A 23,977-nucleotide genomic window follows, 5' to 3' on the forward strand; every position below is an offset into this window, starting at 1 on the left:
AGAAATCACTCTAAAAGAGGCAAACCTGCCAAGGCGCAGGGCTGAGAAAATGCAAACTTTATTTAGATAAAGGCAATCCTGAGATGATAACTGTTGGAGGGAAAATGTGTTAGTTCAGTTTGTTTTCTGTGAGTTTTCCGAAGCTATATTCATGTGCTGACTAACAGCTGTGGTGTAATTGCTCCAGAAGCCAGGAGAAAATATATGAGAGAATGAACTTCATCTATTATCACGTATATCAGATAATGTCACTCAGAATCCATGAAAAATGCAATATTTTTATGGGCTTTGCAAATTATTTGTAGGCTTACAGTTTTAAAGTGTTTAATTTACATGCATATTGGGTTGAGAATATCCACCTGGCACAGTGAAAGATGAAACATTGTATGAAGTAGACATGAGGAAGATGAACTGTCAGGTACAAGTAGGTTGACCTGCAGCCTAGGTTTCTGGGGCCGCTGGGGTTATGTATCTGTGAGTGGCATCTCATTTCGCTCTGGAAGTTATTTCAGTTTTGTTGATCAATGAAATGATGAACTCTAATTATGACTTATAGACTAAATTAAGATCCTACAGCAATGGCAGCAACAGCACCATTTGTGACACTCGGTGCGATCAAATTGATACTTAGAGTTTAATTTATTAAACGCCTGTCCTACCAACCTACTATCAGCCCCAGAAACAGAGAAATATGTCATTTGCACATTGTGACCGCAGAGCCAGCGTCTGGCATAGTCCTTGGCATCTGAGACACGCTCAGCAGATGGTGGCTTGACCAAAGGGCACCATACTCACACTAAAACAGAGTGACAGAAAATCTGGAGATCCTTATTTCTTCTTCCCTAGCTCATAATTTTAAACAAACTCTTGATTGTTGTGCAAGAAGAATATGGTTGAGTTACCTTTCCTATTTTGAAACTGTGAAGAAATGTGTGAAATAGCTGGACGGCAATAAAAAAAAAAGGAGGGATGTAGAGAGAGTCATGTATCTGGAGCTTGCTGGCCAGCAATCTACTCTAATTGGCAGGCTCCAAGCCAGTGTGAGACCCTGTCCTAAGAGAAGGTGGACAGAGAGCCTCTGAGTAATGACACTCAAGGCAATGGCCAGTACACACACGGGTATTCCCCTGTGTCAATGTAGAAACACAGGGAAACGGGAACAGAGTGTTAATACCGCCACAACAGAACATTTCATTTTATTTTACTTAGGACATTCAACCAAACTGTTGGGACATTTGAGGAGCTCCAGAAATACCTTGAGGGGTATGTGGCCAACCTGAACCGCGATGATGAAAAAAGACATGCCAAGTAAGTGAGCCAGCTTCCTCTGGCAGCAGCAGCAGCATGTGCCCTCATTAGAACATTCTAGGGACGCCATTTCAGCTCCAGAATGGAGAGGTTTGAAGCCTCTAACTGAAATCTTTGAGGCTGGGTAGGAATTTGAGAAAGAAATTTCCAGATAAAGGGAACACTTCAGAATGCTGCCTTAGTTCAAAAGAACATGATTATGGGTGCAGAGCAGGCTCACAGTTTGAAGTTTTTGAAAATTTCCAAGGATGTGTTTGTGAGTGCATCACTCCAAACCTAGTAATAGGGATTGATTACTTTCATTTATAGGGAACTTTTGTTAAATTGTAATTGCTTGATAAAGCTTTTAAATTTTACTGTAATATTTTGTGCCGAGAATAGAACCCAGGGCCACATACACTCAAGCTGGATGCTCTCCACTCTGCTAGCCCCAGACCTTAGGACATCACACGTGAAAGCTGCAGCTCATGTTCATAAGACAGGATTCCAGAGAGGCGCACTCGAATTTTCTGGAAAGACTAAATTTTGAGCGAAAGTGTTCAATCAGTGCTTTACTTTTCTTCAAGAAATACATTTGCAATGTTTTTGTGCCCTTGGCCTCTTATAAGTCAGAACCATAAGTTTTAATTCAAAAACAAAACATGTATTTTGTGAACAGCAATGCTTAAATGTGAAGTGTTCGTTCATGGTTCATAAAGCAGTTATTCTGCATAAGGCGTGAAAAGCTTTGTTGACAAAAAGCAGAAATTCTTAGCGTGGTCTTCTGTGAATGACAAAGGAGGTTCCTGGCTTTGTTCTCTTCAACTGCCTGCCTGCCTGGGTTATTTATTACCAGCTTTTTTTGAGATGTGTTTCAAAGGCTACAAGAGTTCCCCATTTTACCTCTCCTTGACAGTGTTTGACTTTTGTCTAGTCCTTACGTGTGATGTGTCTTAGATTGCTTTTCCCCCTGGATAGGACTAAACGTGTCTCTATCAGGGTTGAGATAGTCTTTGTTGCACTGATAGGCAGTGTTCCAGGTAGAAATGAGCCCTGGGAGAGTAGAGTTTGTGAATGGCAGGGTAGCAGGGTGGCTCAGGGTGTTTGTGTGACGTCTCATTTCTCTCTTCAGGCGCTCTATGTCTAACTGGAAGTTATCCAAAGCCCTTTCTCTGGAGATGATTCAGCTGAAAGAGAAGGTGGCCAGATTCTCCTCAACGTCCCCATTCCAGAACCTCGAGGTTATCGCCACACTGGGCGTTGGTGGGTTCGGAAGAGTGGAGCTTGTAAGGGGTTTACGTTTCAAGCATCTGAGCGAAGCATTCTGACGTTTTCGTTTTGTTTTGTTTTATATCTAGCTTGTGTTGGAGGACTCTATGAGTTATCATTGCTGTCTGACAGTGTTCTGAACTGAAGGAAGTAAATGTCTCAGTCTGTCCTTGCTTGCAGATAGTAGTTAGATGGCTGTCAGTCTTCTTACGTCACATCCTGTGATGAATGTCTTGGATAGTAATTATTGAAGAGTGTACCGAGTAAGCATTCTGAAAGATTATGAGATGTAAAAGAGAAATGTATTCCCTAGCAATGGGTTACATGTACTTAGATGTGTGCAGTCATAACACATGTTCTCTCTACACTAAAGGAAAAGAGAATGTGGCCCCAAAAGTACCATAGATGGGATCCTCAATATTATAGTCATATTCCTTAAGCAACCCTACCTCTATGTCTGTATTCGGCTCTCATTACCCTATTTAGGGGTTGTGTAAAACTTCCCATTAGAGAAAAGGGAAGGAAGATGAATGCAAAAGGGTGTTTGAAGAGCAGCCTTCTGCGGTGCTCGACCAGACAGCTGGGAGCCAGAGCTGATTTCAGTTAGCGTCCATGCCACCACCTGTCTGTGCTTCATAATCAGCTCCCAAGGAATAGCAGAAGTCCTGCTTCAGATCAAGTGTTCTGAGGAAACTGTGGGATAGGAATCTGTGTTCTCATTGGGTGCAGATGGCTCCAAGCCTGTGGCAATTACCAAGCCCTTCTCTGCCCAGCCAATTTTTAACAATTCACTGTACAGCGACCTCTGGGAGCTATGTCGCTGCTTTTGTCTGCAGGAAGGCTGGGCACAAACATCTGTGAAATGATACCCCAGGCCCCAGTGGCACAGTTCAAACCCATTTTAGAGCTCGTCTCTGTTGGTTAAAGGGCAAACACTTTTGTAACGGGCTGAAACATTTGTAGTGACTTGGGCTCTGGGCAGTTACTCTTCTGCACTGGTGTCTCCTACCAAAAACACAGCTCAAGGATTGAATTAACTATGCCAAGATCTGCTTTCCGAGATAATAATTCCTGAAGCAGTTATTTCTCCACTTATTTAAATTCTATAGACACTACCAATGGTAAATATGATCAAAATATGGGCTGGAGTAGTTTTCATTTACTAACCAGTATTGCCTGCGTATGGATTTTTATGCCTATCAGAAAAAAATTCTAGTTGTTTCAATCTTGATTTTCTTTTAAGAAAGAGTTTCTTTTAAGAGTTTCACGCACAGAGGAGGCCCTATCTTAGTGTCCCAGACCAATATCTACCATGATGGACATGCATTTCCATACTTTTATCACCTCATGTGCCCTTTGAGCTTTGGAAATGTGCCTACTCCAATCAAGGAACTTAATTCCTACTTTTAATCAATTTAATTTAAATTACCTCATGCGATTAGTAGGCTTCCCACAGATATAGAATTTGATATGAGTTTCTGTGAAAGTTAGAGGTGAATATCAAGAAATAAGAAGCCATGGCAATTCTTATGAAAGCTGTTCATGTTATATAATCAAAACTGTTTAAAAAAAATCTCTCAATGAAATTCAACCACATTTTTTTTCTTATTTCAGTACAAAAATTTTAGAACCAAGTTATATAAAGTATTTTGAAAATGATCAGAAGTGTATAAAGTTATATAGAAATCAATCCTAGAGAGATAAGTAGTTAAAAGCTTATATACTCTTTAAATGTATAACAATTTAACTCTCGTTGATAACATGTTACATTCCGTATTGCAAATTGCTGTGATGTGTTAATTACAAGAGTCTTTCATTTTCACGTAGGTTAAAGTTAAGAATGAGAATGTTGCTTTTGCTATGAAGTGTATAAAGAAGAAGCACATTGTTGACACTAAGCAGCAAGAACATGTCTTCTCGGAGAAGAGGATCCTGGAGGAGCTGTGCTCTCCGTTCGTAGTGAAGTGAGTGAGCAGTTGGCTTGCCAGGAAGCATTAAATCATGTCTCTGAGTTTTCCTAGGAGATCTTGAGCAGGAGTTTCCAATTGCTTTTATTCTAGGGAAACCTTGCTAATGTGGTCATTCTCTCTCTCTCTCTCTCTCTCTCTCTCTCTCTCTCTCTCTCTGTGTGTGTGTGTGGGGGGGCTATTATAGGATAGTTGGAGCTAATTATTTTATCCAAAGGTAATGCAGAATATGGGAAGAGGAAGCAAGACCCCACAAGCTGCTGCTCACGTGGGTGGATGTTAAACCTCCTCAGGGAGGAGCATTTGGGTTCTCACAGTTACCAAAGCACAAAGCTACAAAGTGACCATCTTCTAATAGTTACTCCTTTATTCCCCCCTGTAATTGTTATTGGAGGAGATACTATCTAGACCTCTTCATTTGTGTATTGATAAGCTGCTGACATAAGCCAATTTTGATTTTCCTTTACTGTTTAGTGATCCCCGAGTGTACTTCTGGTGACTTCTGATGATGTACAGCTGATAGGAAAGACCAAATGCCTTGTGAGAGTCTGCCTACTCATCCCTAGTTCCAGGCTCAGTGTTCATTGTTAAAAATATTAGACTGATTCTAGGCATATAGGCTGACAGTCTTCATTCAATTATAATTATATTTTTTTCCAGATTTTTTTTAAAAATTCATATTCACTAATGAGCTGTGATGGGCAGTTTAAGGACTGTGTATGTTTTTTCAATACCAGTTCTTACCAAAGGGCTAACATGCAGGACAGTAGTGATGGTATTTAGAATAATATCAGGGAAGACATTTACTATGCTGAGATTTACACAGAAGGGACTGTGAGAATTAACCAGGGGTGGCGGTGAGATGATCATGTTTGCATCACTGGTCTCTCATGAGGAAGTGAATCAGAAATGTCCCTGTGTGTTTTCCAGTAAATGTTTACCAACAGCAATGTATAAATAATATATAATCAGTATGTAATTTTATTCATCTATATGTAAAATGAGAAGCTGCAGTTCTATAACTGACGGAGGAAATAAGTGTCCCATGTGGCAACCAGCCTGGGTTACAGCTCTGGAGTCTGCATACTCAAACCTTTCATTTTCTGGCTGTGCTGGTACTAACTACGTGGTCCAGGATAACCCTGAACTCCCAGAAATCTTGCTGCTCCTGAGAGCTAGGATACAAATGTGTGCCACCATGCCACCATGCCCAGCTTCCAGAGAGACCACCTCCTGGGGTTTCTGTGTCTGCGCATTATCTGCTAGCTCTCCTGGGTGCTTCCATCTGGTGTTGGCACTAGTGAGGAAGGGGACTGCAACGTTTTTTTCCTCTCCCTCTTCCCCCTCCTCCCATTCCTTCCCCTTTCTCCTCTACCTCTCCCTTACTCTTCCTTACGCATATTTATTTTGTGTGTATGAGTGTTTGCCTGCATGTATGGATGTGTACCATGTGCAGATGGGGTAGCCATGAATGCCAAAAAGAGAGTGACAGAAACCCTGGAGCTGACAGTCTAGATAGCTGTGAGCTGTCCTGTGGAAGCTGAACCCAGGTCTCTCATGAGAGCAGTGGATGCTGTAGTTGCTGATCCATCTTTCCACCCCCCCAAAATGGGTTCTTTTTGAACTCTAAGCCCCAGAAAATGTGTTCACCTAAGCGTTGAATGTGGTGCAGTGCCCGGGCACACTCCTGCAGGTCTGAGGCTCTCTTACCACAGGTTTGAGTACGGAGGCCTGTGAAGTACAGTAGCTCTGTCCTTCTCAGGCATTGTTCTCAATTATGAGATCATTTGACTCAGCATCTACTTTCCAGGGTCACCCAAGGGCAGCAGATCTCCTTAGAGGCGGGCCTTTGCTGACACTAGATCCTACAGGAAACCCCCTCTCCCAAGCCGCTCCCCACCTCTAGGTGTCCTTGCCACGTCACTTCCCACCAGCCTAACTATTTAGAAGTCTCTGTCCCTGAGTCTGTTTCCAATACTGGCTAAACAGTTAGGGGACATACAACATGAATATAATGACCTGTTGTGCAATGGACACATTAAAGTGATACATTCTCAGGTCTGTGGCTTTGGGGAAGAAGGGAGGCCCTATTTGATGGTGGGATAAGGAGTTGCTTTATGATGAAGGTGGCCTTGGTACTTTCAAGAATGATAACACTTTGGCAATGAAATGGGGGTGAGGATGGTCAGTCTGTTCTACGTACAGGATAAAGCCAGAGATTCAGGGCAAGAGGAACGAATGATCTAAGAGGGCATGTCGCCCCTACCCTGCGTGTGGCTGTTGGATATTGATGTGGAAATGGCAATCATTTTTCCAGATGTTTCTGGAGTAACTTAAGCAACTGAAAGCAGTTAGGACCTCCAATTCTGATCTTATGTTTTTGTCTCCACAGATTATATCGTACTTTCAAGGACAATAAATATGTGTACATGCTTCTGGAGGCCTGCTTGGGTGGAGAGCTGTGGAGTATTCTAAGGGACAGGTAATGAAAAGAGATGTGTGAACAGTAGCTCTTATCAGCTCACATCTGGGCTGGCCTAGGAGGACGTAGTCTAGGGCGCAGTTATAGGAAGACATTGTCACTAGGTATATCACAGTAGGAATCGGTGCGTTCTGTTAGCTAACGCCGCAGAACCATCATGGGGAACTTCCAAAACATACTAACTTCCAAGTATATGGACTAAAGGTTTCAGGCATGTGTGAGCTGTCTGAGGTCACATGGATGGTAGGAGGTAGACCCTGTGTGTAAACTCAGATTTAGAATACTAAAAAAAGGGTGTGATGGGGAGCGACTGTGTCCTCCTCCAAACAAAGGAGGGTCAGATGTCCACAAAGGCTGGCTTTTATTAAAGGAATGGTGTTGATATCGTCATAATCACAGGTGGCTACTAAACAGCTTCTGTGTAGAAGGAACAATGGTGAAAGCTTGCAAGTTCCCTAGACAGTATAGAATGTTCTATGTAAACGGCTATACAAGTATAAACCTTAGAAAAACAAGTTTAGAGTTTATCTGAAGAAAATGGCTGATATTAAAATATTCCACCAATACAAAAGCTGAATAATTCCAGAGAAGCTGTGTATCTGTAAGGAAATGGTAAAGCAGAGGCACTCTAAAATGACAAAGACTGGACAGGGCAGACAAAGCTGGAAAGCTGTGGGCCAGGAGCAGCAAGAAGGAGAAGAGGATACCTGATGAGGAACGGGAGGGTGTGGTGTGTTAGAGCACAGGAGTTACTGACAGGCCGACCTTTGCACATTCTTCTCTGACACAGTGGCTCTCAAGCCTGGCTGCGTTGTTGTGTGCTAATACACCTGTGTTGTGTTCATTTTACTGGGGTGGGGTCCAGCAGATCATTTGTTTAAGTGCTTCTCAGTGCACTTGTGGCTGAGACCTACTGAGCTAGACATGAAGTAAATGAATGTTGTGTTAAGAGCATGTTGTTGGATTCCAGTCGGAAGAAGCAGGAAAATGAAGGAGACCTTCGGGATTCCCTCAGAAGCGTTAGCAGAGTGCATCTTTGCTTCAGCGGGTAAATCTGCTGAGAAATCTGTATCCTTAGAACACAGTATTCCTGCCACCTGGTAGGCACTTTAGGACAACCCTGGTTACAAACCCGTCATTGAGGCATGGCGCTCCAGCCTGTGGGAACTTGAATAACTTACCTGAGGATATGGAGAGTGGAGAAAACAGTTTTCAGGAATCAAACTGAGTTTTCTTTCCAAAGTCACACCTCGGGTTATAAAACATGAGGAATCACTACCACATTAAAAAAAAATTAATCAACGTATAAAATTAGAAACCATCCTTATATGGAATAACTCTAATAAAAGATTAATGAGAGCCCAGCAGGGAAGTTATGACTGGCTTTCTCTTGGGGTTACTCGTTTATGCTGTGTAGACAAGAATGAAAGTGGCCACTTGAACCATTTTTAGTCAAATGATAAATTATGTAAGTCTTGGTCAATCTTTTCATCAAAATAGCTGCCTATCTCCACAATATGCCACAGGTGTTATAAGTCTTCCTCCCTGTTTTCAGGGTTCATATGTGATTACCAGAAAGAAGTGCATAAATGTAGGGATTTTTTTAGTGTAATTATTATAGTTTTATTAAGTGTTCCCATCAATTTCTTTATGATCTGTTTATAGCCACTTTCATGTAAATTAAATTTGAATGTTAATGATATAAAAAGTCCATTGACATAGCCTAGGGAGATGACTCAGGAGTTAAACTGCTACTACACATAAATCAGGCCCACATTTGAGTCCCCATAACCATGTAAAGTTGAGCATGCTGAAAGGCATTTGTGACTTCAGTGACTTCTGTTACATAGTACATAATTCCTGGAAGCTTGGTGACTGGCTAGCGTGATATACGTAGTAGCAATCAACAAAACCAAGGCCTTAATCAAATAAGGGGTAAGTCAAGCATTGGCACCTGATTTCCACATGTGCACCATGACACACACACACACCACACACACCAACACACAACTCTGCGTTGCACACACACATGCACCATGTAATTTTTATAATGCAATCTAGATATGCCCAGAAGAGTACCAAAGAGCATTAAGAAGAAAGCAATGTCATTGCAGGGGCAGCTTTGATGAACCCACCTCCAAATTCTGTGTCGCCTGTGTGACAGAAGCCTTTGATTACCTACATGGACTAGGCATTATCTACAGAGATCTGAAGCCAGAAAACTTAATCCTGGATGCCGACGGCTACCTTAAGTTGGTAAGGCAAGTTTTCTTACTCATAGTGTCATGTGGAATATTTCTACCACAAAATTGTGCTATCGTTGCAATCTCTTTTCAGTTTGGGGGCAGCTGCTGTTTTCACTATAGGGGATACAACCCTTGAATACTTCATGCTTAATACTGTGAGCCCTATCATGCATGTAGCCTATTTAAGTGTTTATTTTTATGTGTATGAATGGAGTATGAATGGATTGCTTGCATGTGTGTATGTGGACTGTGTTCACACCTTGTGCCTGCAGAGCCAGAAGAGGGCATTGAACACCCGGTACTGCAGTTACAGGTGTGAGCCTCCATGTAGGTGCCAGGAACTGACGCACGCCTTGTGCAGTAGCAGCCAGTGCTCTTAACCTCTGGGCCCTGTCTCCAGTAACTATGTATATATTCTTTTCTGACCCAGTGTTTCTGACCATATCTACAACTCTTACTGAAGAGTCACACTGTAAAATGCCTTTAGAATTCGTTAGTATTGTTTAATCATTTTAACTGTGTTTCTTTTGGTGCTGCATATAAGAACTGCCTTGTGAAGAACAAAGAAGTTAGTATGGTTTCTGTCCCAAGGTATCCGCATTCCAAATAGGGGAAGAAGGAAACGTGTGGCTGTTTAGACATCTTTCTAGTTGTTCTAATAGGCAGTGAGGGTTCCGAATCTCTGAGACTACAGGCTCAGTGAGGATCAGCTTTCCTTGCTGTCTGTGTCTGAGGTCCATTAATTCCCAATAGGAATCCATGGCATATCAATGAGAGCATAAGAGAATACTACATAAACTTCTTTCAGTGAGAAATTAATAGAACTTGATGGTCAAACTGAGAGAAAATTAAGGTACTTTGGAGCTCAGGAGACAGCTTCCCGAGGTTCATTTCCGTAGCTCCTTGAAGGCATCAGGCTATAGCTGAACTTAACACTCATAAATACATTGTCACCCTTTGATGTAGGAAAATACCACTATTTACTGCTCAGATGTCATAGGCAGATGCTATGCTCAAACTTTCACAGTGAATCTATTCAGTAGTCTACAAGATAGGTTTAGTTAGTATAATTGTGAAATTTAGTCCAAGTGACTAAGTTTGTTATGTTCAAATTTTAAGAGATCTTTTCCTCTGAAGTAAAATAAGAGCCCTTTCATGTGCAGCCTGGCTCACTTCCAAGAAACATTTTGATCCATTCAAGCTTTATTTATCCATGAAAGACAGCTTTCAGAACTGGGGAGGTACGAACACGAGGCTTCAATCACTGCTCTCCCTCACAGTTCCTGCACTGACTGCGCCTCCCACAGATCTTCGGGAAAACCCTCTGGGATATTCTAGAAGAAAGGAAAACTCACGAGGGCTGCAGACGGTTTATTAAACGTATCTCTCAACCTTCCGTAGTTGTTTTCTCCCAAACCTCAGGTAGTGTGTTGACTGTTTATAGGACTAGATGGCAGTGACTGCCCTGTTTGATGCCATTGTCTAGCTTTCTCATTTATTTATCTTCAAAGCCAACAAAATAAACAGTGATTTTAGTTATTCAAAAACTCAATGTTGAGTTTTCAATTACCTATTACATTTAAAACTAGATATCCTGAATTGCTATTGCGACATAATATTCAAAAATACCATATGAGACATGAGAAAGAGTGTTAGTGATGTATGGATACATACATTAGACAACACAGGAGTTTCTGTGGGTCGGGGAAGAAGATAGCTTAGTGGTAGATGGTGATCAAACACTGAAGGGCTTAAGATGTACAACAGTTGCCTTGTGTGGTCAGAGCCCCAGGTTGTGTCTTCAGCACCAAGACCAAAGCTGTTGACTTGTGTGCAACAGCAAGTCTAAATGACTGATTTAGTAGCTGTGTCATTGAGGAATGGGCGACCTCACTCTGGGCACTGTGGGAAAGTGAGCTAGAGAGCTCTATAGTGCAGCAGGCACCACACAGTTTAAACAAACACCAGACTTATGAAGACAGTACATGCAAGCAGATATGCTTCTCTCATCATTAGCTCATGGTAGAGGGATGGAAAAAGGCAGCTCTAAGAATTCCTGGCCACAAGCTGCTCTTAATGGAAAAGTCTATGCAAAGATTTAAATGAAAACGGATCCATGCTGGAACTATGCCCATGTTCCTAAGCATCACTGTGTATTCTTTTTAAAATAATATGCTGTCAGCTCAGGACACAAAGAACTTCTGGAGTTGAAGTTCCAGGAAAGACAAACTCATGCTAGAAATATATCAATAATAAATGTATGAGAAAAAACCATACTCACTGCTATGGTCACTGTTTGCCAGAAGAACAAAGAACAGAAATAGATGCTTAAGTGAACTTGCAAAAAGAGATCTAAGAAGTTTGCAGAAAGACCAAACAAATGAAGTGCCTGCTGAGAAAATAAGACTATAATAATTACGTAAATGTACAGTGGAAGTTTTTAACTAATGGTGGAGTAGCTCGCATTGGACCATCCTGATGCAGCTAATTTAGGTATAAAGTGTGAATGCATTGAAAGACATTGAAAATAAACATCCAAGCCTTGATAGAGGGTATCCTGCTACGTGAGATCCACATTTAAAAACTGCTGCCTAGGTGTTTGTTGGGAACATGCCTCAGTATATGAGGAGTTAGGATTAAACCTGTAGTTAATATCATACCCAGTGAGTGACACTGGGCATTCTTCCATTAGATGGAGAACAAGAAGAGAGGATCTGATCTTAGGACAGGAACATTGTAATTGATTTCAGTAAGTGAAATAAACCGAGAAAGGGCAACAAAAGGCCCCATATCAGAAAATCAAATATGTCACCTCTTTTTATTCAAATACAGCATGAATTTTTATTTATTATTTTATTATTTATTATTATTTTATTTATTTAAAATTATTTAGAGAAGTCTTAAGAACCATCAAAGAAGTACTTAGAACAGTAGAGTTAGGCATTGTTGGCACAAAATTAATAAATAAAATTCTCTTTTTTTTACATGGTAATGATAAAAACTCATAAATGAAATAGTACTTATGGCATCAAAATTGTTAAATATTATACTTGAACAGTATCATTGTGAATAAATAATAAATAAATTGTATAAAGACGTGTAATAGCTCTTCAGTGAAAATTGTAGAATATTAATACAAATAATTAAATGGTACTATATACTGTGTTCATAATTTGTAGACAGTAGGAGTGTATAAAGCAAAATTGTCTGATGTTATCTATATTTTCCAAATTAATAATGTCAGTACAATCAAAATCTGAGAAGACAAGTTTTAGAAATGGAAGTTACATGCAAATGTAGACTGGTAAGAATTAATAATTACTTTGTTTTTTGGTTTTTTGTTTGTTTTTGTTTTGTTTTGTTTTTAGAGTTTCTCTGTAGCTTTAGAGCCTGTCCTGGAATTAGCTCTTGTAACCAGGCTAGCCTGAAACTCTTAGATATCCACCTGCCTCTGCTTCCCAAGTGATGGGATTAAAGGCGTGCACCACCACCACCCCTGCTAATAACTACTTTGTAAAAGAAGAGCAACAAACAAAACATTACACTTTCTGGTATCAAGCCTTAGTACAAAGCTACAGTGGACAGTGATGTGACATTTGTTTAAGGACAGACATATGGCCTCATAGACATAAGGTCACAGATAGACATTCAAATGAGTGAGAGAATAGGTTGTCCTTTATAAAGACCCCGAGGGAACACCTGGAGACTATCCACGTGTGGAAGAAAGAAAACTCCTGATTCCCACCTCATGCTGTATGCAACAAGAAAGAAGTGTTGTTCTCTTATGGCTTTGGATGGGTACAGATTCTTTAGAAAGCAATTAGTATTAATATTAAAGGAGAAAAGGGTTCATTGGACTTCATGAATGTCATAAAATACTGATTATTGGAATATACTGCCAAGAAAGCCCATAGGCATGACATAAACCAGGAGAAATATTTTTGCTTTATTTGTGTACCAGTGAGCTTGTATCTAGAATATACAAAAACTCCCACAAGTCCTTAATAACAAGAAAGAGCAACTATTTTTTAAATAGCCAAAACCTTGAAACCCCATTTCATTAACACAGACGTGGGAAGGATCACTTGGCTCTATTCAGTCTTCAAGAAAATTCAATGTAAAGCCACAAGGAAATGCCATTTCATAGTCACTACAATTAATATATTTAAAAAAATGCAAGTGTTGGTGAGGACATTCTCTCACACTTCTGGTGCGAAAAGAGAATGGTAATCCACTCTGAAGTACGACTGGCCAGTTTCTTCCAGGGCAAAAGACAACTTAGTAAGGAAATAATCACACTTGGCATTTACTTAACATAGTTGAAACCATGTTGTGGAAAATATTATGTATGGTTGCTCAAAACACTTTAGTTTCTAATAGTTCTCAAAGTAGAAATAGCCCAAATATCCATCTTTAACTGCACATAAGTAGATTCAATCATACACCCAGCAGTAAATGTTTCTCCGTCATACAAAGGAATGATGAGTTACCACAGGTAACACCTGTGTTAAACAAAGGAAGCCACACACAAGAGTACCTTATCCACAATCACAGTGATCAAAGTTCTAGGATAGATGGCAAAAACACAATAATGGTTATCTCAACGTTTGTAGGGAAAGAAACCCATAGGAATTTCCCTGTATAGTGAGAGTGTGTGTTTCCTATGGGGGTGGCTGCTCTCGTAGGGGTTTAATCAGCATCAGATTCAGTGAACTGCACACCAAAGAGCAGTGTGCTTTATTACCTGTGAATTATTGGTCTGTTAGGATAGTGTATTTGGAATGCAGAGTAGAAAATTATCACAAAAAGAGAAATCAGAGACTTAAAGAAAATTGACTAATTACAGAGAATGTAACAGAGACTTAAACATTGAAACCAAAAGAATGAAAATGAAGAAATTTGGTGAATACAGTGAGAAAAATGGTTAGTGTCCAATACAAAAATAATATAGAGAGTGGAGTTCAAAGAAATATTAAAAAAACAAAACAACTAATGACTATGCAAAAGGCTGCTGGTGCCAAGCCTGGTGGCACACCTGAGTTTGATCCCCAGGACTCACATAGTGGGAGGGAGAACTGACTCCTGCAGGTTAGCCTCTGACACTCACATCCATACTGTGATACCCATGTCCATAGTTGCACACGTGTGTGCACACACATACACATACATACAGAGAGAGAATAAATAAGTGTATTCAATTTTAAATTTTAAAGAAATAATAGCTAAAACTTTCCCAACCACACAGTCATACACATAGATCACATGCACGAATAACCTAACATCACACACATATGAGCTGATTATGAGGTAGAGAAACATCAACAGATCCACACTAGGACTGCTTGTACTTGTTTGACCTAATTTTTGCATGTCAATCTAAAACAAATTTAAAATAATGATAATTATTTGTCACAGGCTTTCTAAGTTGGGTCTTTAGAAATGGATTGGTTAGGGTATTCGTCACTTTCATTTTTACTGAAACAAACATCTGACAAAAGCAATGGGAGGGAGAATAATTAATTTTGACTCACAGAGGGAACCATATGACATGTTGTGAAGTCCCGGAAGTGGGAGGTTGAAGCATCTCGTCACGTTACATCCACAGTTAGGAAGCAAAGAACAGGGACTGCTCTTGATCAGCCTCCTAGCTCCTTGATAATGTCCAGCAGTTAGGAGAGGTTTCCACATATCAGTTAACCTAATCAAGAGACTGTCTCACAGACATGCTCAGAGGCTAACCCAATCTAAACCATCCCTGACAGGCATGGCCAGAGGCCTGTCTCCTAGGTAACCTAGTTTCCTAGGTCTTATCAGGTTGACAATCAGTATTAACCATGACATGATTCAGTATTGCTTGCGAAGCTTCAGCTAGAAGTTGGCTGAGGCAATGGTCACTTGAAGAGTTGCAGACTGGATAAGGGTAGAGGATCCAATCTATCACGGCTCACAAGCTGATATTAGCTGTCTCTTGGAGGCCATAATTCTCCATATGAACCTCTTCATGGGACTGGTTGAATGTCTCTAAGATGTGACACACGGCTTCCATCAGAGTGTATCATCCAGGTAACTTTGGACAAGCTGCTTGCCTTGTAAGCCCTATCCCATTGGTCAGCACTTTACTGTATTCTATTGATCATGCAGAGCCAGCCCCGGTGTTCTGCAGGAGGGAGGGCCTTCAAATTCCAGGGTGAGCTAATCATCAGAGCTCCTTGGATGTTAGCTATTGTAGTCGGGGGATAAGAAACAAAGAAAACCTTAAATAAGAAAAAGCAGGTAGGTGTAAATGGAAAGATAGAAAGGGAAGAAATATCGGAGAGGAAGGGGCTTTCAGTTGGTATCTTACCAGCAGCAAAAGGAGTCAGAATGAGCCGGGCGGTGGTGGCGCACACCTTTAATCCCAGCACTCGGGAGGCAGAGGCAGGCGGATCTCTGTGAGTTCGAGGCCAGCCTGGTCTACAAGAGCTAGTTCCAGGACAGGAACTAAAGCTACAGAGAAACCCTGTCTCGAAAAATCCCCCCCCCCCCAAAAAGGAGTCAGAATGCAGTAGACTGTCATGCTAAAAAATGTTGAATAAGAATAGCTGGCAAACTTTAATTATAAGCCCAGGGAAACCATCCCTCAGGAAGGGTGCAATGACATTCTGACAAAGATGAGAGCTGTTTCCTACACAAAAAGGACACGATTGCAGAAGGTGAAGAAATGAACACCTGTGCCCACCCAGGAGTGCAAAGCAACAAGAAATGGTGGTCACAGGACAGTGGTAAATCTGTCAACTCATTAAAAATTATGGTGTGACTCAATCATCACGTAACGCATCACATTCAAATGAGAACATGCTAACTAACCCCACAGCAGCAGCGTATACACTCAAAGTAGCAGGGACTGAATTAGAATAGGAGGATAAAATGTCATCTTCACAGAAAAGCAGCAAGAAGTAGGAAAGCCAGGGGGCGGGGAAAGAGTATAAACTAAGAAATTAGAGAGAAGTCCAAGGTATGTAAATGAACTTAACTCTCTAGATTAAAAAATGTATTGTTAAATAAAATTATAAGATAAAAACCAGCTATATGGTGTTTACAGCAGAACAGCTTAAAATATGAGGTGCAAGAAGTTGAAATTAGGAATGAAAAAAACGTCTGGGAAATATTGAATCAGTTCTAAAGTAGGTGTCACCATGTTGCTATCAGAGAGGAAGTATTCCTAAATATGAAGACATAGGATAAGAGGGTGCACAGTTCATCAAGGTCATAGAAAAAGCCTTTTAAAAAATTCCTAATAAGATGCTTCAAAAATAAGCAGCAGACTGGTGGAATTAGGAGGAACAAACATTTTAATACACCACTCAGAAACTGATAGAACATTTGGACCAGAGATTGCTAAAGCATTAGAACACAACACAATCAATAAACTTTATCTAGTAGGCTTATGGAATGTTGTTCCTAAAAGGTATAGAAAGCACACGAGCAAAATTTTAGCAGACACTGGGCCATTAAGCAAGCTTCAGCAGAAAAAAATTTAGGGTTTGGACTGTTGGCAGGAAGCCACATAGAACTGCTTTGACTGAGGGCTCCTGGGATGGTTGAAAGGTTGAGGGTACCCGCTGGCAGCATGGCAGGAATCACAATGTCCTTGTAAAGGTGATCTTAACCTCATATATATGTATGTATGAATGCATGTAAGTACATATTTGTGTATGCATTTCTCCTTCATTCCCTGAAATGTTAATGAAAAGTTAGACACCTAATGAAGTAAGAAGTTTTCATTATGAAAATAAAACAGATATTCTGAGGAAAAATACCTAAGTAATAGAAAAGCTTAGATTTGGCTGTGTCTTTTAGAGATTCATAAGAGTGTGTCCACTGCTGGTAATTACAGACAGTATGTCTGTGGTGAGGAATGAAGACCTCATTCTGTTCTTCCTTTTCAGCCACTAGTGAAATGGTCTTTCATTTTGGTTTTGTTTCGTTTGTTCCAAGTCAGATTCTACCTGGGTCCAGTCTTCACCAGAAAACATACTAGGTACAGATTGAAGAACCAAAGGATTATGAATATTCTCACACATGTCTTTTCCCTGACCATGCCATAATTCCTTAAATCTTGCTTCACTTTCTAAGCCAAGGAAGACTTATGAAGCAATAGTGCTAAGAACCTTTGTCTGGTTCCAACGGATGAATAAATCAAACCAGTATTAAAATGTATTTGTGCTCTTTAAAGTTAAAAAAAAAACTCACTGTGTAGGGGGAAGTTTCTGTCCAATAAGATGTTTCCAAGTGACCAAACAGAGGCTTAATATTAATTATAAATCTTGGCCAATAACTAAGGCTTTTTTATGGGCTAGCTATTACATTTTCAATTAACTGATCTATTTATCTATGCTTTGCTCCTGGACTTCGTACCTTTCTCAGTACGGCATGTCCATTTTGCTTCTCTCTTTATCTGCTCACTATTCCTCTGACTCTGCCCTTCTTCTTCCCAGCATTCTCTGTTTGGCTCTCCCCGTAACCTTACCCTGTCCAACTATTGGCCAGTCAACTTCTTTATTAAACCAATCAGAGTTACATATATTCACACGTGTAAAGGAATATTTCACATTTCCCCCTTTCTGTCTAATTAAAATTAAGGTTTTTAACTTTAACATAGTGAAATTATAGACAACCAAACAGTTATTAGGTAAGAATTGCAATTACAATATCCAGTTCATTTGTATTTGGCAAACTTAAAGAAAATACTTTATCTTTGTGAGTATAAAGGTTTTTTTTTAGCTAATTTACCTTTTATCAAAACTAAGGAAAACTTTAACTATGACTATCTAGTTTCCAACTCCATCACAGACACCAGAAAGGTTAAATGTTGGCTGCCTGGACAAGCCACCCTAGGTTCTTCTTTAATGTCGTAACATTCACCTTTGCCCTTTGAGTCTTGTATATCTGAAAGACATTTCTGAGAAGCAGGAAATTTTAAAGAACTATCCTATCTTGTCATAGTGAAGTTTGGAAGTCACCTTTTTTGTGTTCTGCTAGTCTAGCTTGGAGTATCATGTAAACAAATGAGGCAAGGGCAGTTTCTTTACCCACATGGTTAGTTTTTGCCCTAAAGAAAATAAACCCCATGCAGAGTTTTTTCAGTGCCCTCATTCCCAAGAGGTGGGGTGGGTGGTTTTTGTCATTTAGTAAGTTATGAATATTTTTCATTGTTTAGGGGAATTAGTTATAAGTAATTATTGGGAATGGACAGGAAAAAGTTTAATAAATGAGATTAGATTTAGGGATATCATTCTGAAAAGAAAAAAAAGGGATATAGAAATGATAGAATAAAAGGATAAATTGTTGAATCTATTAGGGCCGATTGTTGAATCTATTTCTAAACCATAAATGGTAACTATTAACCTTAAGTATTTTACATTGGTATGGATTTTCAGATGTTGATATAAATTTGAGGTTATTTTTTGCTATGCTGTATATATGTTTCTACTCTTAAGATATCTTTGTATATCAATACAAATCTAAGGTTATTTTTGTTAGGACATACTGTACATGTATTTCTACTCTTGTTTAAGGTATTGTACCTGTAAAGCTCATTTAGCAATGTAATGTAAATTTTTAGTCCTTAGAAGTTATTATTACAAATTATTTAAGACAATAAAGATAGATAAATAAGATAAATAAAAGACAGATTAGTAGTTGTCACCTATTACAATCAAACTTGTAGTCATGTTAGGTATGTTTTCAAAGTGGAGCAGAGATATATTTTAGATAGACACTTAAGAGATCTGTAGAATATGGCATTTAAGATCCTTTAATAATATAAGTTTTTATAATAATGAGATATTCCTGCTCCTGGCAACACCAGTCTACTTCAGAGAGAATGATGAGCATCAAACAAACTCCATATGGAGTTTACTTTTTTTGAGGCAAAACTTAATTACTGGGCAAGAAACTGCCCTTGCCTCAACTTTTGACAGCATCATGTCTAAATTGAACAAACAGGACACAAAAGAAAATGGCTGCTGAATTTTTGTGAAGATAAGTCCTTCAAAATTTCTGCTTCACAAATAAGTCTGTCAGATATTCTAGACTTTTAGGGCAAAGATAGATGCCCCAATATTACAGAGGAACCTTGGGTGACTGCCCAGGCAGCCAGCTGTTTCTGTCATTTCTTAGTTTTGGAAGTTATTTGTTCTATACTTCCTGTTTACTCAGGTTCTATTTATAGTCTTCTCAGGTCTCTGATGAAGTTGAAGACTAGATAGTTATGTTTTCTTTGTTACCAAATTCAGAAAAGAAACTCACAAAAGATATGTAAAATATATATGTTTGAGATACATAAAAAAATTAGTCTGGGGTTCATAATGCAAATTAAGATAGAAAGGAATTATGTACAAAATATTGGACTCACCATGATAGGATAGATAGTGGAGTATTTTCTCTGACTTTGTCAAATACAAATGAACTGAACATTGTCAATGTAATTCTTACCTGTATGCATGTGTGTATCATTATTGTACTTATTGTATATGATTTTACTATGCTAGACCTTCCATTTTACTTAGAGAGAAATGGGGAAATGTGTGATATTTTGATCTCACATCAGAGAGCTTAGATGACTAGTTCTACTCTTTGTTAGCAGCTTCTCTTGGCAAGTATCCCATGGCTCTGGAATTTCCAACATCTTAGGGTCTCTAATGCAATCTAGGCTTCACCTACACAGTTTTATAGAATGGCTGCTCAAGGCCTTCAAGCAGTGTTTCCTCAGCCACACATCTGTCCTCAGTGGCACTCTGTAGCCACAGAGAGAGATTCCACAACACCTTTACTTGTACATCTTTTTTGACCCTAAAGCTAGAACTACGTAGACAGCACACCCAGATTTGAGTACCCACTTGCAGTGAAGCCTGGCTCCATTGAAGTGCACTTGCAGAAATTTTCCTTGTGTCACTGTGCAGAAGCAGAAGACCCTCCAGCCTCTGCAGGTCAAGGTGACAACACTGACCACCACAATGGGTCAATAAAAAGGTCTCGCAATAACTTTTAAATATTTTGATTCAAATAAAAGGAAAAACCCAATGAATTATAATTTTTTTAATGTTCCCCAAAGCAGACTTTATAGAGAATCATAAAACATTGAACACCCTTATCATAAAAGGAGAAGGATCCAAAATCAACCATCTATATATTCCTGACTGAGGGATACCAAACAGAAAACAGAAACAGAAGCAAAACATTACATTCAAAATGACTGGAAGATAATTAAAAATTATCAGTGTAGAAGACATTATGATTGAAAACAGAAAATTCGTAGAGAAAATTAATCAATTAAAAAAACTAATGCTTTGAAATGATCAATAAAATTGATAAATCTCAAGTTGTAATAGTAAGAAAAGAGAGAAGGCTCACAGATTATTAGTATTACAAATGTAGGAGAAGATGTTACTACCTTCTCTGTGGATTCTGAGATGGTGATAAGGTAACTCTGTATGTAGCCCATAGGATCAGTGGCTTAGATGAAATGGGCAGATTCTCTGAAAGACATAATGTTCCAAATGCTATGCTGGAAGAAATAAGACATAAAGAAGTTCATATTTAATAAATGATCAAAGGTGATCTGTCTGGCCAAGATAATCTTAAAAACCAACCAACAAGCAAAAAAATAGAACCTGACACTGAGTAATTGCATCTATAACCCACCCCACAGTAAGCCACACAGAGAACGTATACCCTGCATAAAACTAGGTCAAAATGGATCCCAGACATAAATAAGATGTTGTTACTCATCAGACTCTTGGAAAATGATGCTGGGGAACACATGGATGACCTCGAGAATGGTGATGACTTTTTAGGTACATATGGGAGAGATAATTGATAAGCTAGTCTTCACTGATATTAAAAGGAACTGATCTGCTAAAGACAGGCCAAAGAAAAATATTTTTAAGAGACATACCTGATAAGGACCATTGTAAAGAAATATGCAAAAATTTTAAAGCAAAATGATTAGCAACTTGATTAAAGATAGACTAATGGCATCTGTGATGGCTTACCGTAGAAAATTTATGGAAGGGAAAGAAACATGAGAAACACAAAATCATAGATCGATGGGGAAGGGATTTAAACACTAAAACAGCACTGGACAACCACATGCAAGTTAGAGTGGTTAAAGTTTGGAACATGGACAATACCAAGTCCTGAAGAATGTGGGTTGTCGGAAACTTCCATTCAGTACCGGGATAACGCAAATGGCACGGCTGCTTTGGAAGGCAGCGTGTTCAATTCTTAACGAAGTAAGCATACATTGACCAACTGTGCAATTATGTTATTTGTGCTTACTGTAAAGAGCTGGGAACTATGATCACTTAAAGACATGAACATAAATGTTTATAGCTTTACCATAATTGCCGAATCTTGGGAGCAACCAAGGTATCGTTCAGTTCAGTGCATTTATGGGTTTACCACGGAGCTGGGCTGTGGATAAACTGTGGTAAGTGCAGGTAATGGAAACTTATTCCGCGCCAAAACAAGTGAGTTCTCAACCCCTGAAAGGGTGTGGTGGAAACTTCAAATGCTGTTGGTAAGCAAAGGAAAGCCATTCTAGAAATGTTGAAAGACATTTTGTAAAAGAAAAACTACTGGACATAGTGAAAACAGTAGTTGTTAAGATGCAGGATACGGGAGAAGCTTGAGGATGGCTGGTGTGAGGACAGTAAAATTACACCGTACTCTATAGAATGATAGAAGCATGGAATTATATATTATATATTTTCCAAGTCATACATCAATTACGAATCCTAGTGTAAAGTAAAGACATTTGGGGAGGATGGTTTGTCAATATAGGTTCATCAGTTGCAGAAAAACGTTCTGCTGTGGTATGTTGTTGAGCTTGAGAGAGGCAGAACATGAAGTGAACAGGAAATATATGAGTAAACTCTGTAGCATCCATTTGAGTCTCACTGACTGATATACAAGAAAATAAAGGCTTAAAATATACATACTAAAAACCATAGTCAGCAAATTAAAATAGAAGCAATTTTATAATGAACTCAAAAGCTCCAGCAAAACACACTACATTAATAGATTTTTCCATTCATATATGTTTAAAAAGATCTCTTAGAAAACTAAAAAAAAAATTTCTAGTAAAAGGTACCTAATATAACTTAGTACAAATGTGTGTGTGTGTGTGTATAATTGACAAAGCATTTACAGTATTGTCTTAAAAATCTTAAAAACTTATAACTTGTAAGCTCACAGAGACTGTGGCAACATACACAAGACCTGCACAGGCTCAAACCAGACAAAATTCAAGCACTGAGAAGGGGAAGTGAACACAAAGTCCTTTGCAACTGACGCTTTCTGAGAAAGAAGAAATTGGTTTTCTCCAGTGGAGTACCACAGGGTCTCTCAGGCGCACTCCATGGCCCATGCCAGGAGTACTTGGCCACCTCAAAACAGACACCATGTTGATTTGTGTGCGCTTTTAATTTTGCTCTGATATTTTTGAAAATCTTTTTTGCTTTCTTTTTTTTTTTTGTTTTGATTTTTGCTTTGGAGAGAGAGATAGAGGCAGAGAGAGACAGAGGTAGAGCCAGTGCCAAAGACAGAGGGAATGAAGTTGGGTGAATAGGGAGGTGGGAGGACCTGGGAAGATTTGGGAGAGTAGAAAGGATATAATCAAAACATGTCACGTAAAAAAAGTTAAAAAAAATTAAGATTATTGCTGTGCTTGCATCTATTCATTATTTTACTGTCTGTTCTACCTAATGCAGTAAGATGTAAGTTTATTTAAAAGATACATTGAAAAATAAGAGCAGAACTTATCAGATGGGTTGATTTATTGTATAAAAAAACCAAACTTTTATGAAATCAGGCTTTACAATTAAATGGAGAATTTCCAGTATGGTTACAGGATATAAAAGTCTTTTTTAAAAAAAAAACTTTAAAAAATATTTATTTATTTATTTATTATGAATACAATATTCTGTCTGTGTGTATGCCTGCAGGCCAGAAGAGGGCACCAGACCCCATTACAGATGGTTGTGAGCCACCATGTGGTTGCTGGGAATTGAACTCAGGACCTTTGGAAGAGCAGGCAACCTCTGAGCCATCTCTCCAGCCCCTATAAAAGTCTTGATACATAGTATATTTTAAGATAATCAGAAACTGAGCAAATAGGGATACAAATGCCACTGACAAAGTGTGAAAATATAATGTATCTAGGGCCATGGGTAATGAAAATATTTAGCAGCTTTACTGAAAAACTTGTAAAGTATTATAGAAAGATATTAAAAGATCATAATGAATAGATGCTATGACTCATTCCCTCTTCTGCACAGAGCTAGACAGCTCTTCTTAGCCTCTTTCTGCGTCATTGTGACCAAGTGATATCATTGTAGCTCATGAACTATAGCAAAGCGATTCATCCACTCACAAATCTGGCTTATAAGTGATTGTGATGTGGGTCTCAGTGCCCTTCCTAGCTTGTTGTCAACAAACACAGAATAAGCAGAGCCATCAACTTTGAAGTCTGTGCCCCTGAATTACTGCTTTAAGATCCACATATATCCCAGGGAAACACATCTTGTGAGTAATAATTAATGTACAATTAAAACTTTAGTATCTTCCTGAATGTATTTTTGTAGCATCTATCATTACTTATCCTGACTCAGACAGACACATCATGTTTATAAACAGGAAGACTCTTCATCCTTGCCGAAATGGTCCTCTATAAGCTGATCTAC

General features: G+C 39.1%; 1 protein-coding gene across 1 annotated transcript in view; it reads left to right on the forward strand.

Moving 5' to 3' along the window:
• The window catches only part of Prkg2 (protein kinase cGMP-dependent 2), a 102,939-nt gene that overhangs the window by 56,310 nt on the left and 22,652 nt on the right, over positions 1-23,977 (forward strand). The window contains exons 10-14 of the mRNA XM_041671459.1: positions 1,210-1,308; positions 2,420-2,573; positions 4,384-4,520; positions 6,916-7,005; positions 9,120-9,261. Coding sequence (XP_041527393.1) covers positions 1,210-1,308; positions 2,420-2,573; positions 4,384-4,520; positions 6,916-7,005; positions 9,120-9,261 — 622 coding nt within the window. The remainder of the gene's footprint in view (positions 1-1,209; positions 1,309-2,419; positions 2,574-4,383; positions 4,521-6,915; positions 7,006-9,119; positions 9,262-23,977) is intronic.

The sequence above is a fragment of the Microtus oregoni genome, unplaced genomic scaffold (genome assembly GCF_018167655.1).
Source record: "Microtus oregoni isolate MIOR12 unplaced genomic scaffold, Mior012 000021F_ref0000039, whole genome shotgun sequence".
NCBI lineage: Eukaryota > Metazoa > Chordata > Mammalia > Rodentia > Cricetidae > Microtus > Microtus oregoni.